Consider the following 12,406-nt stretch of genomic DNA (forward strand, 5'->3'; position numbering starts at 1 on the left):
AGCACCTCTGAAAAGCGATCATAGTATGCATCACTTTTCAGAGGAGTGACCTGCTGGACTTGTGAAGGGGCCCATAGAGAGATGCAACCACCATGTTTGTCCTGTTTACTGTTAAAAAGAAAATCCCACATTTTGGATTATCAGAACAGGAATGTAGGGGAAATGTTCAAATGGGGACACTAGTTGTGGTGACAGTCGGGGATTTCCTCTCAGTATGGGCGCTTTCAGATGGGTGGTAAAAAACAAGCTGCGGTTTAGCCGCCCACCGGAATTGTAACAAAACATCTGGACAGGGCCGTACGCATACCCTGGCTGTGATGCTTTGCTTTGTGACATCTTTAACTCTGGGTGCAGCATGAAACAATTTAGTGGGGACACACCACAACGCAAGCCAAACGCTCAGCCAATAGTCGCAAGACTGTCCCGCAAAGTAAAATTGCCATTTGCCAGATTGAAAATAAAAGTAAACAAAAAAAAAACAGGCATTGAAGAGGAGAGGTGGCAGTAGCATCTCCTAAACGTCTGTCAGCTGTTGCTGTACCACCCTCTGAAAAGTAATCCACCATGTATTGCTTTTCAGAGAGCAGTAAGCAGTACTGCAAGTCTGAAAGAAGACTTCCTGTTTTGGCTATGGGATGGAGGGAAATCACCCTAATAAGAAACAGATGGCAAAAAACCCTGAAAGGGGTTATTAACCTCCAAAATAATAAAAAAAAAAAAAAAAAAAATTCTTTCAGTTCTACTTTAAGAGCCACTGCAGTTAATGACAACTAACTATATTTTGCAGAGACGATGCCTTAAATTGCAAGCGTGGACCCAGCGTAAATAAAGCGGCTGACAGCATCATGGAGGAGATTCCAGTAAAAGTTGCAGTGCGGATTCGGCCTCTTCTGTCAAAAGAGATTCTTCACAACCACCAAGTGTGTGTGAGGGTTGTTCCTAATACACAGCAGATCCTAATTGGGAAAGACCGCCTCTTTACATTCGATTATGTCTTTGGAAAAGCTGCATCTCAGGATGATGTTTACAGCAACTGCATCAAACCCCTATTAGTGTCCTTGATTGAAGGCTACAATGCAACAGTGTTTGCTTATGGACAGACTGGCTCCGGCAAGACCTACACAATCGGAGGTGGCCATGTTGGTATGTTATAGGACTATGCAAGATAACATTTTGACTCTAAAGCCCCGTACACACGTAGCTATTGTCGGCCGAACGATCGGCCGTCTTTTGTCCGGTGCTGTCCTGTCGGCTGAAAAGTGCTAAAGACTGCACACGAATTTTCTCGGCCAACAACAGCCGACTGCAGAAGTGATGTCATGTGATGGTTAACTTTCCGTGTGTTTTTTCTTTTCTGAGCATGCCCAGTCTTGCTAATCTGCTGTTTGTCGGCCGAATTCTGTACTGACTGGCGAACAATCGGCCGTTCTGGTGTTGGCCAACAAAAATTTTAATGCCTGCACACCCGATTCTGTTCGGCCGAAAATTTGCTGTCGGTTGTCGGAAGCATCATACTAACAAGCCGACAATCGGCCGATCGTTCGGCGGCCGAATATTTACGGCCGACAATCGCTACGTGTGTACGGGCCTTTACAATGTATTTGGTCTCATAGAACTAAGCAATGATGTTTATTAGCATTTTTATAATACAGCAACAGGGTGTGGATGTGAGCAGCTCTGGCTGTGCGAGAATACTGGTCCTGTGACGGCCTGGAGGGGAGCTCATTTATGCTCCAAGCAATAATAGAAAGCAGCCAAAGTGTTTCAGAAGCTAGGTCCAGGCTGAGAATGCCATTCACTACTATATAGCAGGTCTGTTCTGATGTGGGGCCTCCGGGACACTTTGGCTGCTTTCTAACCGCATGCGTAGCGCTTTACAAAATAAAGGTGACAGGTACAATACAAAATCGATACAAGAGGGTTTGGAGGGCCCTGCTTATGAGATCTAACAATCTTGTGAACACGGACATTTGTTTGCTTCAGAACTGTTTTTCTCCAGTCTGTTGTATATCACAACACAGTCGTCTGTCTAAGACAGCACAGGTCAGACAGACTCCACCTCCGGAGGCAGGAAACACAGGAGTCACATCCTTTAAAAGGCGGTCACTATTCCTCCTCCCCAGTCTTTTGTGTTTCCTCCACCGGAGGAGAAGCAGGTTATGGAGCTCTGTCTCCCCTGAGCCCAGGGGCTCTCTAGGGGGAGCTGTGTTACCTGTTAACAGGATTTGGACCCCCCGGTGAAGTGGCTGCAGTGGAAGTTGCTCTAACTCGAGGAGGTAGATGCCTTACTGGGCATTATTTACAAAATCTGAGATCAAGGAGGAACATTCTTCTCTGTCCCTCCATGATCAGATGCACCAGACCCTGAAAGAGGAGCAAAGCAAGGTATTTCTGGTACACAGCGCCCTCGGTACGTCAGACCTCATCAAAAAGGAGTGGGTGGAGCCTGAAAAAAGTTATTTTTTCCCCAAGAGTCTAAAGAGGAGATTTCCCTTTAGTGAAGATCCCTCTTGCATATGGAACAAAGTGCCAAAATTAGACGCAGCCCATTTAGAGGGGGGGACTTCTCAGAAGGAAATCCTGGATTCCCTACCTATGGTACAGAAAGCCGTGGGGTAGATGGCTGACACCTCAGCGGAATCTGTCAAGCTCTTGGCAAAAGCCACAGCCCTGGTAAACTCTTCTCGCTGGGCTCTATGGCTGAAATCCTGGTCAGGGGACCCGGCTTCAAAAATAAGACTTTGTGGCATCCCTTTCGAGGGGGACCTTATATTTCCGACAAGACCTGGAGAAGATCTTGGACCAAACCACGGATAAGAAAAAAAGCCGTTCTTATCAAAAGCCAGAAGACCCCGGAGAGGCAGTTTTTTACCGCCAAAGGTTGCAGTGGCAGGCCCCTAAGGTACCAGCCACTAAGAAGCAGTGGGGGAGAGGAAAACAGAAAATTGGTATCCTTTTTTCCTCTCCTAAAAAAAAAAAAAAAACAAAAAACAAAATCCCAATGACTTGGTCCCGATGGGAGGAAGTTTAGGGCAGAAGGGTGAGAGAAGGTTCATACTGAGGATAATCAGGGAGGGCTATCAAATTCAGTTCAAGGGCACTCCGCTCACAAGGATGCTCGTAACAGCCCTTCTGTCTCAAATTGGTGACCTTTTAGACCAGGTGGTCCTCATTACGGTGCCACAGCAAGAGACAAACCAGAGTTTCTATTGACAAGTTGTCGTGGTTGAAAACCATCAGGCAAATTATGCCTAATTTAGAACTTGTAGTCTCTGAACAATTGGGTGGTCCATAAGAAGTTTCGGATTAAAACAATATTTATGGCAAAATCTATTCTCCCCCCAAATTACTTTATGGCTTCCTGTCAGGGTTCAGCAGCAGCTAGGGAGACCAGACACATGTAGCTACACATCTAAACGGAGACCAAACAATATAGATAACCTTAAAGTGAGATTTAATTCAGTGAACCACACAAACAAGCATACACAGCAATAGTGAACTAAGGAAATACCAGCAAACAAAACCCAACCCCAAAGACAAAATAACTAAAGAACCTAAGAACCAACTATCTACAAGTATATACAATATAAGAGAGAAGGGTAACGGAAGCAAGGAAGAGGGCAAGCAAGACTGTGTCAAAGGGGTCTGTGGTAGTGAGCCCTTATAGATCCCCAGCTCAGGATTCCCCAGGGCGCGGAGTCTAAGCCCCAGCCTGCTTCTTCACCAGGGCCCCTGATGGTGGGGATGGACTTGCAGCAGACTGGAACCAGGACGCGGCCCCCAGGTAGGCCCAGCTGAGAATGTGGAGACCACTGGCATGTGCAGGGTAAACAGGAGACTATAAGGAGATCCAAGAGACAATCCGAGGTCAGGACAGGCAGCAGACAAACGTAGACGGAGAAACAAAGCCGGGTCGGTACACAGGAGATCAGATACAATAGCCAAGGAATACACGGATGGGAGCTCAGGGAACAGCGAAGTTGCTCAAGCAAGGAACAGTGCACTGAGCATGTGTATATATATAGGGAAGCAAACAGGGAGGTGACCCAGGAAGTAATTGACAGGAACAGGATATAACCCACAATGGAGCAGGCGACGCCCATAGGAAACAGAGAAGCCCAAACACCACATGTGAAGGGAGGCAAAACAGAAGCACTGCAGCAAGGAGGTAAGAATATACAGACAAAACTATAGGCTAACTTGTGACAGACTGGATACTAGGCAGAGAGCAGGAACAAGGCAAAGAGGGTACAGGCTGGATCAGGACCACAGACACTCGGTTAGGCAGCAAGGAGGCAATCAAAATAGTGACGTGCCTGGGAAATTGAGGAGCAGCCTTAAATAGCCACCTGGCAGCTGAACACAGTTTAAGTGATCATAGAAGCCTGCTGGCTTCTGGGAGACACCTGCTGGTGGACACTGGAAGTGCAGCATTCAGCCCAGGGCAACACAGTGCCACCAGCAGGTGAACTCAATCCTAACACTTCCCTTGATTTGTGGGATGCCTATTTGCACATCCCGATCCACGAAGAGTCACAAGGATTTTTCAGAGTGGCAATCGAATGGGGGAAGAAAGTCTGCCATCTCCAGTTCAGGGCTCTTTCATTCGGCCTGTCCTCATCCCCTAATATTTTTACGAAAGTCCTGGTAGAGGCACTGGCCCCCCTGAGGCTAGAAGGAATCTCAGTCATCCCATATCTAGACGACCTTTTATTTTTGCCCCCTCTTTGCCCCATTTAAAAGAGGACCTGTGGGTGGCCATTTCTTTTCTGGAAGACATGGGGTGGTTGATTAACAGGGACAAATCGAACCTGACCCGACACACAGGTCCTGTGCTTTTTAGGGTACAAGGTAAACTCGGTAACGCAGAAAGTTTATCTCCCGGAGGAGGAGGTAGAAAAGGTAAGGGCTACAGCGGCTTCCTTTAAAAAGCAATCTGGCATTGACCGTCCAATAAGCCATGTCGTGTCTAGGTCTCTTGGCAGCAACAATCCCAGTGTTTCTGTGGGCAAGGGTCCATTTCAGGTGTCTCCAGGCCAATATTCTGGGAAACTAGGATACAGCAATCACTGGACAAGACCTTTTATTTATCCCCAAAGACCAAGCGGTCTCTGTGGTGGTGGAGGAACGAAGAAAACCTCTTGCAGGGTCTTCAGTGGTCCTTTCCAGTGTCCATCCGTATCACCACGGATGCCAGTGCTTGGGGAGGGGGATCCCACTGGAATCAAAAGTGGCCAAGGGGTCCTGGTCCAGAGCAGAGTCCCAAAACATCAGCCAATTGGAGGGAGTTGCAGGCGATTTGGGAAGCCCTGAGGGCATTTGCCAAAGAGTTGAGGGATCACCAAGTGCAGGTCCTCTCGGACAGTGTGGTGCAGGTCTCGTATATCACAAATATATAACAAACATCTATACTCACCTCCCATCAAAATGATGCTGCAGCTATCTCCAGCCAGCTATAAGCCTGAGAACTAAGCGATCACATGACCGCTGATTACTCAGCTCTCAGAAGAAGAGATGGGGGAAAAAGAGGCCCCAAGCTGCCAATATTTAGCACAGTTTATTACAAAAATAGAAATTAGTTACAGTAAAAATGCACTCACAAATGTTCAGGGTAACAGGCATGTAGGGCTCTGTGTGGGCCACCAGGGAAAATCAAATCCGAGTCGGAGCCACTGCAGGAAGGGATGCAAGGAGCTGGGTATCTTGTGATACAAGATCACAGAGCTGTCAAACCGAGGGACACTGCAGCCAATCTGTAACGCATTTCGAAGGCTTGCATACAATTGCCTATTGCCAGCAACAAGTGCAGCACTTGAGTGATTTTTGTTATATGTTGGTTTCTCAGTCTGCTTGGGTGTCAGTCGCCATTCTCTAATCTGCCCCTCCAGCACTCACTGGAGCGCTGGGCTGGAGAGGGGCGGGAGCGGCTGGCTCAGGCTCTCAATGGCGCACTGAGAGCCTGAACCAGTTACCAAGCAGGTATCTGGGTGGATCCTGATATTGTTGGGATCCTTCCAGATCCTGGGGTGGCTCTGTGATGTCTGCCAACAGCAGGCTTTAACCAAGTGTTGGCTGATTCTGGGTCACAGGAAAACACTCATGTGACCCACAAGAGGAGCATGAACATACTTTTAAACAGATGCCAGTGAATAAACAACATGTTTAACAAAAAAATGTAATATATTGCAAGTTACCAATGCTTAAGGCTAGGTTCATGCTAGCTCATGCTCTTAAAGAGGAAGTAAACTTCCCTCTGTAACTTTTACCTATAGGTATGCCTATTATAAGGCTTACCTATATGTACTGTAAATATCTCCTAAACATGCACCTACCTGGCAATCTGATCATTTTAAGCACCCCTGTCAGTGATAAATGGTTTGTCTAAGCCCTCTAACTGCTTTTGCTGCACGGAATAACAACAATAATATCCAGAAAAACTAATTTTATAAAAGTTATAAATTGATTTGCATTTTAATGAGGTAAATAAGTATTTGATCCCCTATTAATTATCAAGATTTCTGGCTCCCAGGTGTCTTCTATACAGGTAACAAGCTGAGATTAGGAGCACTCTTTAGCTTGTTACCTGTATAAAACACACCTGTCCACAGAAGCAATAAATCAATTAGATTCAAATCTCTCCACCATGGCCAAGACCAAAGAGCTTTCCAAGGATGTCAGGGACAAGATTGTAGACCTACACAAGGCTGGAATAGGCTACAAGACCATCGCCAAGCAGCTTGGTGAGAGGGTGACAACAGTTGCTGCGATTATTCGCAAATGGAAGAAACACAAAATAGCTGTCAATCTCCCTCGGTCTGGGACTCCATGCAAGATCTCACCTCGTGGAGTTTCAATGATCATGAGAACGGTGAGGAATCAGCGCCCGCAAGGTCCCACTGCTCAAGAAAGCACATGTACAGGCCCATCTGAATGAACATCTGAATGATTCAGAGGAAAGCTGGGTGAAAGTGTTGTGGTCAGATGAGACTAAAATCGAGCTCTTTGGTATCAATTCAACTCGCCGTGTTTGGAGGAGGATCGCTTCCTATGACATCAAGAACACCACCCCCACCGTCAAACATGGAGGTGGAAACATTATGCTTTGGTGGTGTTTTTCTGCTAAGGGGACAGGACAACTTCACCGCATCAAATGGACAGGCCCATGTACTGTCAAGTCTTGGGTGAGAACCTCCTTCCCTCAGCCAGGGCATTGAAAATGGGTCGTGGATGGGTATTTCAGCATGACAATGACCCAAAACACATGGCCAAGAAAGAAAGGAGTGGCTCAAGAAGAAGCATATTAAGGTCCTGGAGTCTCCAGACCTTAATCCCATAGAGAATATGTGGAGGGAGCTGAAGGTTCGAGCTACCAATCGTTAACCTCAAAAGGATCTGCAAAGAGGAGTAGGAGAAAATCCCTCCTGAGGTGTGTGAAAACCTGGTGGCCAACTACAGGAAATCTCTGACCTCTGTGATTGCCACCAAGTACGAAGGTATGTTTTGTGAAGGGGTCAAATACTTATTTCACTCATTAAAATGCAAACCAATTTATAACTTTTTTTTTAAATGCTTTTTTCTGGTATTTTGTCATTATTCTGTCTCTCACTGCTAAAATAAACCTACTAATAAAATTATAGCCTGAACATTTCTTTGTCAGGCAAACATACAAAATCAGCAAGGGAACAAATACCTTTTTCCCTAAGGGCCAGTTCACATCATAGAAACGCAGTCCGATTGCATTCCAGATGCATTTTTGCATGCGCATTTGGCATGTTTCTGATGCTTTCCAGTGCATTTTTCCCCTCATTTTTTTTTTCCTTCACCCTAAAGGTCGACGTGTGTTTTTGGTGTAGTCCAGTGCTTTTTTGATGCGTTTTTACCACGTTCTATAAAAAATGCAGCATGTTCTACTTTATTTTTCTGGAACTGGTGTGAACTATGCCATTGAAAATAGAGATCGACCGATTATCGGCAACAACGATATATTGGGGCCGATATACACTTTCCCCGATATATCGGAATCGGCCTCTGAAGTTACCGATATTGCTGATATTTTCATGACGTCATTGTGTATGTTGCGCTGCACATGTTCTGCCTTCTAAGACCGCCTCCTTCGCCTGCGCGACCCATACGTGACGTAATTTTACCGCACGCTGCACACTTTCTGCCTTCTAAGACCACCTTCCACGCCTCGGACAGCCTTGTGTGCACTGTGCAGCCAACCGCAGTTCTGTCATGGTGCTCACGGTGCCAGCCATCCACCCACAGGCCCTGGCCTCAGTCACCCACCACAGGCCCTGGCCTCAGTCACCCACCACAGGGCGCCAGCCATCTGACCCACAACAGAACAGGGTGCCAGGCCAGCATCCAGCCACCCACCCCACAACAGGATGCCAGCAGCCAGCCAGCCACTCACTCCACAACAGGGTTCCAGCGAGCAAGCCAGCCACCCACCACGACGGTGTTTCAGCAAGCCAGCCACCCACAACAGGCCAGGGTGAGTGACACCAAGCCAGCCACCCACACAACAGGGTGACCCCCAAGCCAAGCCACTCACACAACAGGGTGACCCCCCCCCCCAAGCCACCCACCACAGTGTTCCAGCCAGCCACCCACAACAGGGTGACACCAAGCCAGCCACCCACCACAGTGTTCCAGCAAGCCAGCCACCCACAACAGGGTGACACCAAGCCAGCCACCCACCACAGTGTTCCAGCAAGCCAGCCACCCACAACAGGGTGACACCAAGCCAGCCACCCACCACAGTGTTCCAGCAAGCCAGCCACCCACAACAGGGTGACCCCCAAGCCAGCCACCCACCACAGTGTTCCAGCAAGCCAGCCACCCACAACAGGGTGACACCAAGCCAGCCACCCACCACAGTGTTCCAGCAAGCCAGCCACCCACAACAGGGTGACACCAAGCCAGCCACCCACCACAGTGTTCCAGCAAGCCAGCCACCCACAACAGGGTGACACCAAGCCAGTCACCCACCACAGTGTTCCAGCAAGCCAGCCACTCACCACAGTGTTCCAGCAAGCCAGCCACCCACAACAGGGGGACACCAAGCCAGCCACCCACTATAGTGTTCCAACAAGCCAGCCACCCACCACAGTGTTTCAGCAAGCCAGCCACCCACAACAGGGTGACACCAAGCCAGCCACCCACCCACCAGTGTTCCAGCAAGCCAGACCCACAACAGGGTGACAGCAGCCAGCCACCCCACAACAGGATGCCAGCAAGCAAGCCACCCACACTGCCAGGCATCAGCCACCGACCCACAACAGGGTGACAGCAGCCAGCCACCCCACAACAGGGTGTCAGCAAGCAAGCCACCCACACTGCCAGGCGTCAGCCACCGACCCACAACAGGGTGACCGCAGCCAGCCACCCCAAAACAGGGTGCCAGCAAGCAAGCCACCCACACTGCCAGGCGTCCGCCACCGACCCACAACAGGGTGACAGCAGCCAGCCACCCAAAAACTGCGCCAGCAAGCAAGCCACCCACACTGCCAGGCGTCCGCCACGACCCACAACAGGGTAACAGCAGCCAGCCACCCCACAACAGGGTGCCAGCAAGCAAGCCTCCCACACTGCCAGGCGTCAGCCACCAACCCACAACAGGGTGCCAGCAAGCCACCCACACTGCCAGGCGTCAGCCACCAACCCACAAACAGGGTGCCAGCAAGCCACCCACAGTGCCAGGCGTTAGCCACCAACCCATAACAGGGTGCTAGCAAGCCACCCACAGTGCCAGGCGTTAGCCACCAACCCACAACAGGGTGCCAGCAAGCCACCCACACCGCCAGGCATCAGCCACCAACCCACAACAGGGTGCCAGTAAGCCACCCACACTGCCAGGTGTCAGCCACCGACCGACCCACAACAGGGTGCCAGCAAGCCATTTTTTTTCCTTTTTTTCGTCTTTGAAATTGCAAAGGAGATGGATGAGGAGAGAGAGTAAAAGTGTGGTCTGGGACTATTTCTCCTCTCAACCTTCTCCAGGAAAAGCAGCAGTGTGCAACACATGCACAAACAATATAAGCATGGGATTAGTAACTGCAAAAAAACAAAATACGTCAAATCTTTGGGCCCATCTAAGAGTTCATCATTTTGAATTATTTCATGCAGCACAGAAAAAAGAAAATGAATATTAATGTGATTTTTGAAATACCTCCTCCACTATCCCAGGCAAAAATAACAGATATGTTTCTGAAAAAAAAAACAGGTGTCACTCTAGATTCAGATGGAAGATCCCAACTGCTGGACAGAGTAATCACAGAGATGATTGTCACTGATAACCATCCATTTACAATGGTGTCTGACTCAGGATTTAAGCGGTTGATGTCCATACTTAAGCCAAGCTACACACTGAAAAGTAAGAAGTATTATCGAACAGAAATGCTGGGAAAGATTCACCAAAAGGTCGCTGACAAATTAAAGGCTATGCTGCAACCAGAGAATGCTAGAAACTCGCTCTCATTCACGACTGACTGCTGGTCAGGACAAACAGAGTCAGAGTCACTAATGATCCTTACATGCCACTTCATTGACAGCGGATGGACAAGAAGGCAATTGGTGTTGAATACAAAAGTGATGCAAGGATCCCACACTGAGTACAGTGGAGAAATGTTTCAAGGCATGCTTGAAGACTGGGGAATCAACAAAGATTGAGTGATGCCTGTGCTACTTTGAGACAGTAGAGCAAACCTGCAGAAAGGAATAAGGCTTGATGATATGTGTTGGCACACTACACCCTCCAACTTTCAAATGATGGTCTGTCAAGCCAAAGAGCTTTGATTGATATATGTTTTGAGAAGCATGAACACATTAAAAATGTTGTGCTTGCAATTCTTTTGAATCCTCGATACAAGAACTATGCTTTCTCTTCTGATGATGTATTGGTGAAGGCAAAACAATGGCTGACAGCAGATATTCAAAGGAAGGTGCAGGAGTTTCCTGCCAAAAAGACAAGTCCAGATCACTATTTTTATAATATGAAAGAGCAGCATGCTGATAAAACAGAAAAATGTCCAAAAATACGTCAACGAACAGAAGAGAATCTTCTTCATCGTGGTGGAATTGATCAGGACATTTTCAGTGTTTTTACTGGGGCCTCATGCGGAGGATTCAATTTCTTCTGAATCTGCAATAATGAGCCTAGATGATGAACTTCATCTCTATTTGAAGGAACCAGTAATTGACAGAAGAAGTGATCCTCTTCAGTGGTGGAAAGAAAATGAGGCACGCTACAAAAGACTTGCTTCCCATGCTAGAAGCTACCTCTCTCTCTCTTTGCTCCTCTGTCCTCTCCTCCTGAGCATGTTTATGAAGTGGCAGCATTATATGAACAAAACAGAAGCCCTTTAACGGGTGACCATGGACATGCTGAAATGTTCTGCTTTCTGCAGTATAATATTGTTCTACTTAAACTGGGAGTATTGAAAAGAGTAGTGTCCACTCAAATCCACTGTCTAGCTGTTGCCTGGCTTTTTCTCTAGCAGTTTTGCACTGACTGCAGTAGTTGCAATGAGTTTCCTACTGCAGAGGTGGTCCACTGACTCAAATCCAATCCACTGTCTTGCTGTTTTCTAGCTTTTTTTCTAGCAGTTTTGCACTGACTGATAAAATAATAATCCTCAGTTACCGCCCAAACTGTGTGACTATCTCCGCGCTTTAGGATGCACCAGCACCTGCTGGAAATAAAATGATAACCCTGAAGCTGCTACTTGAACAAATATAAATATTTGGTAACAATGTATATGGAATGATAGTAGCGCTGAAACACTATCTAAGAGTTCCTAAAATAGACAGTGGATGCCCACTAAATAAACAGTGTGGTAAAAACTTAGTCCTCACAGTCTTTAATTGACTAATACCATAAGTCTATTAACGGGTGAATATAAACATCAATCCTCCTTCCAGATCTTCAATAAACATGAAAGTCCAATGTTATTGACGGTAGTTGTTGGGTAAGTATTGTAAACCTCCGTGTAATCTGGTCGGGTCACCACAAATCCACCACCAAGTTCAGGGGGACAATAAGAAATGGCCACTCACCGGATAGATATGCTCACCTACTCTCATAAGTGAGCACCACTCGCATAATGATCACAAATCCACATGTCACCATAGGATAGGTTAAATCAAGCAAGAGATGGTTCCCAATCCAGTATAGCGTCCCTTTTTCTGCCAATGTCTCCCAAATATGTGGAAAATAAACAGATATCTCCACTAGTGCAATACGTCTCATAAAGCTTTATTCCAAAGTAAAACAACACATAATGCACTCACTTGTAGTTGGATAAATCACAGCATCTCTCATAAAGGCAGTATCGGGACCCCTTCTCCTCATCCGATATGGCTCCACGCCCCCAGTTGAAGTCAGGAAGTGACGAAACGCGTC

At 47.4% G+C, this 12,406-nt stretch overlaps 1 protein-coding gene across 2 annotated transcripts in view; it reads left to right on the forward strand.

The window, feature by feature from the left end:
- KIF27 (kinesin family member 27) overlaps positions 1-12,406 on the forward strand; it is a 165,539-nt gene that overhangs the window by 3,292 nt on the left and 149,841 nt on the right. For both annotated transcript variants that reach the window (XM_082265583.1, XM_082265584.1), the window contains exon 2: positions 788-1,143. In XM_082265583.1, the coding sequence (XP_082121709.1) occupies positions 788-1,143 (356 nt within the window). The remainder of the gene's footprint in view (positions 1-787; positions 1,144-12,406) is intronic.

The sequence above is a fragment of the Pelophylax lessonae genome (genome assembly GCF_965119305.1).
Source record: "Pelophylax lessonae genome assembly, chromosome: 1".
Classification (NCBI taxonomy): Eukaryota; Metazoa; Chordata; class Amphibia; order Anura; family Ranidae; genus Pelophylax; species Pelophylax lessonae.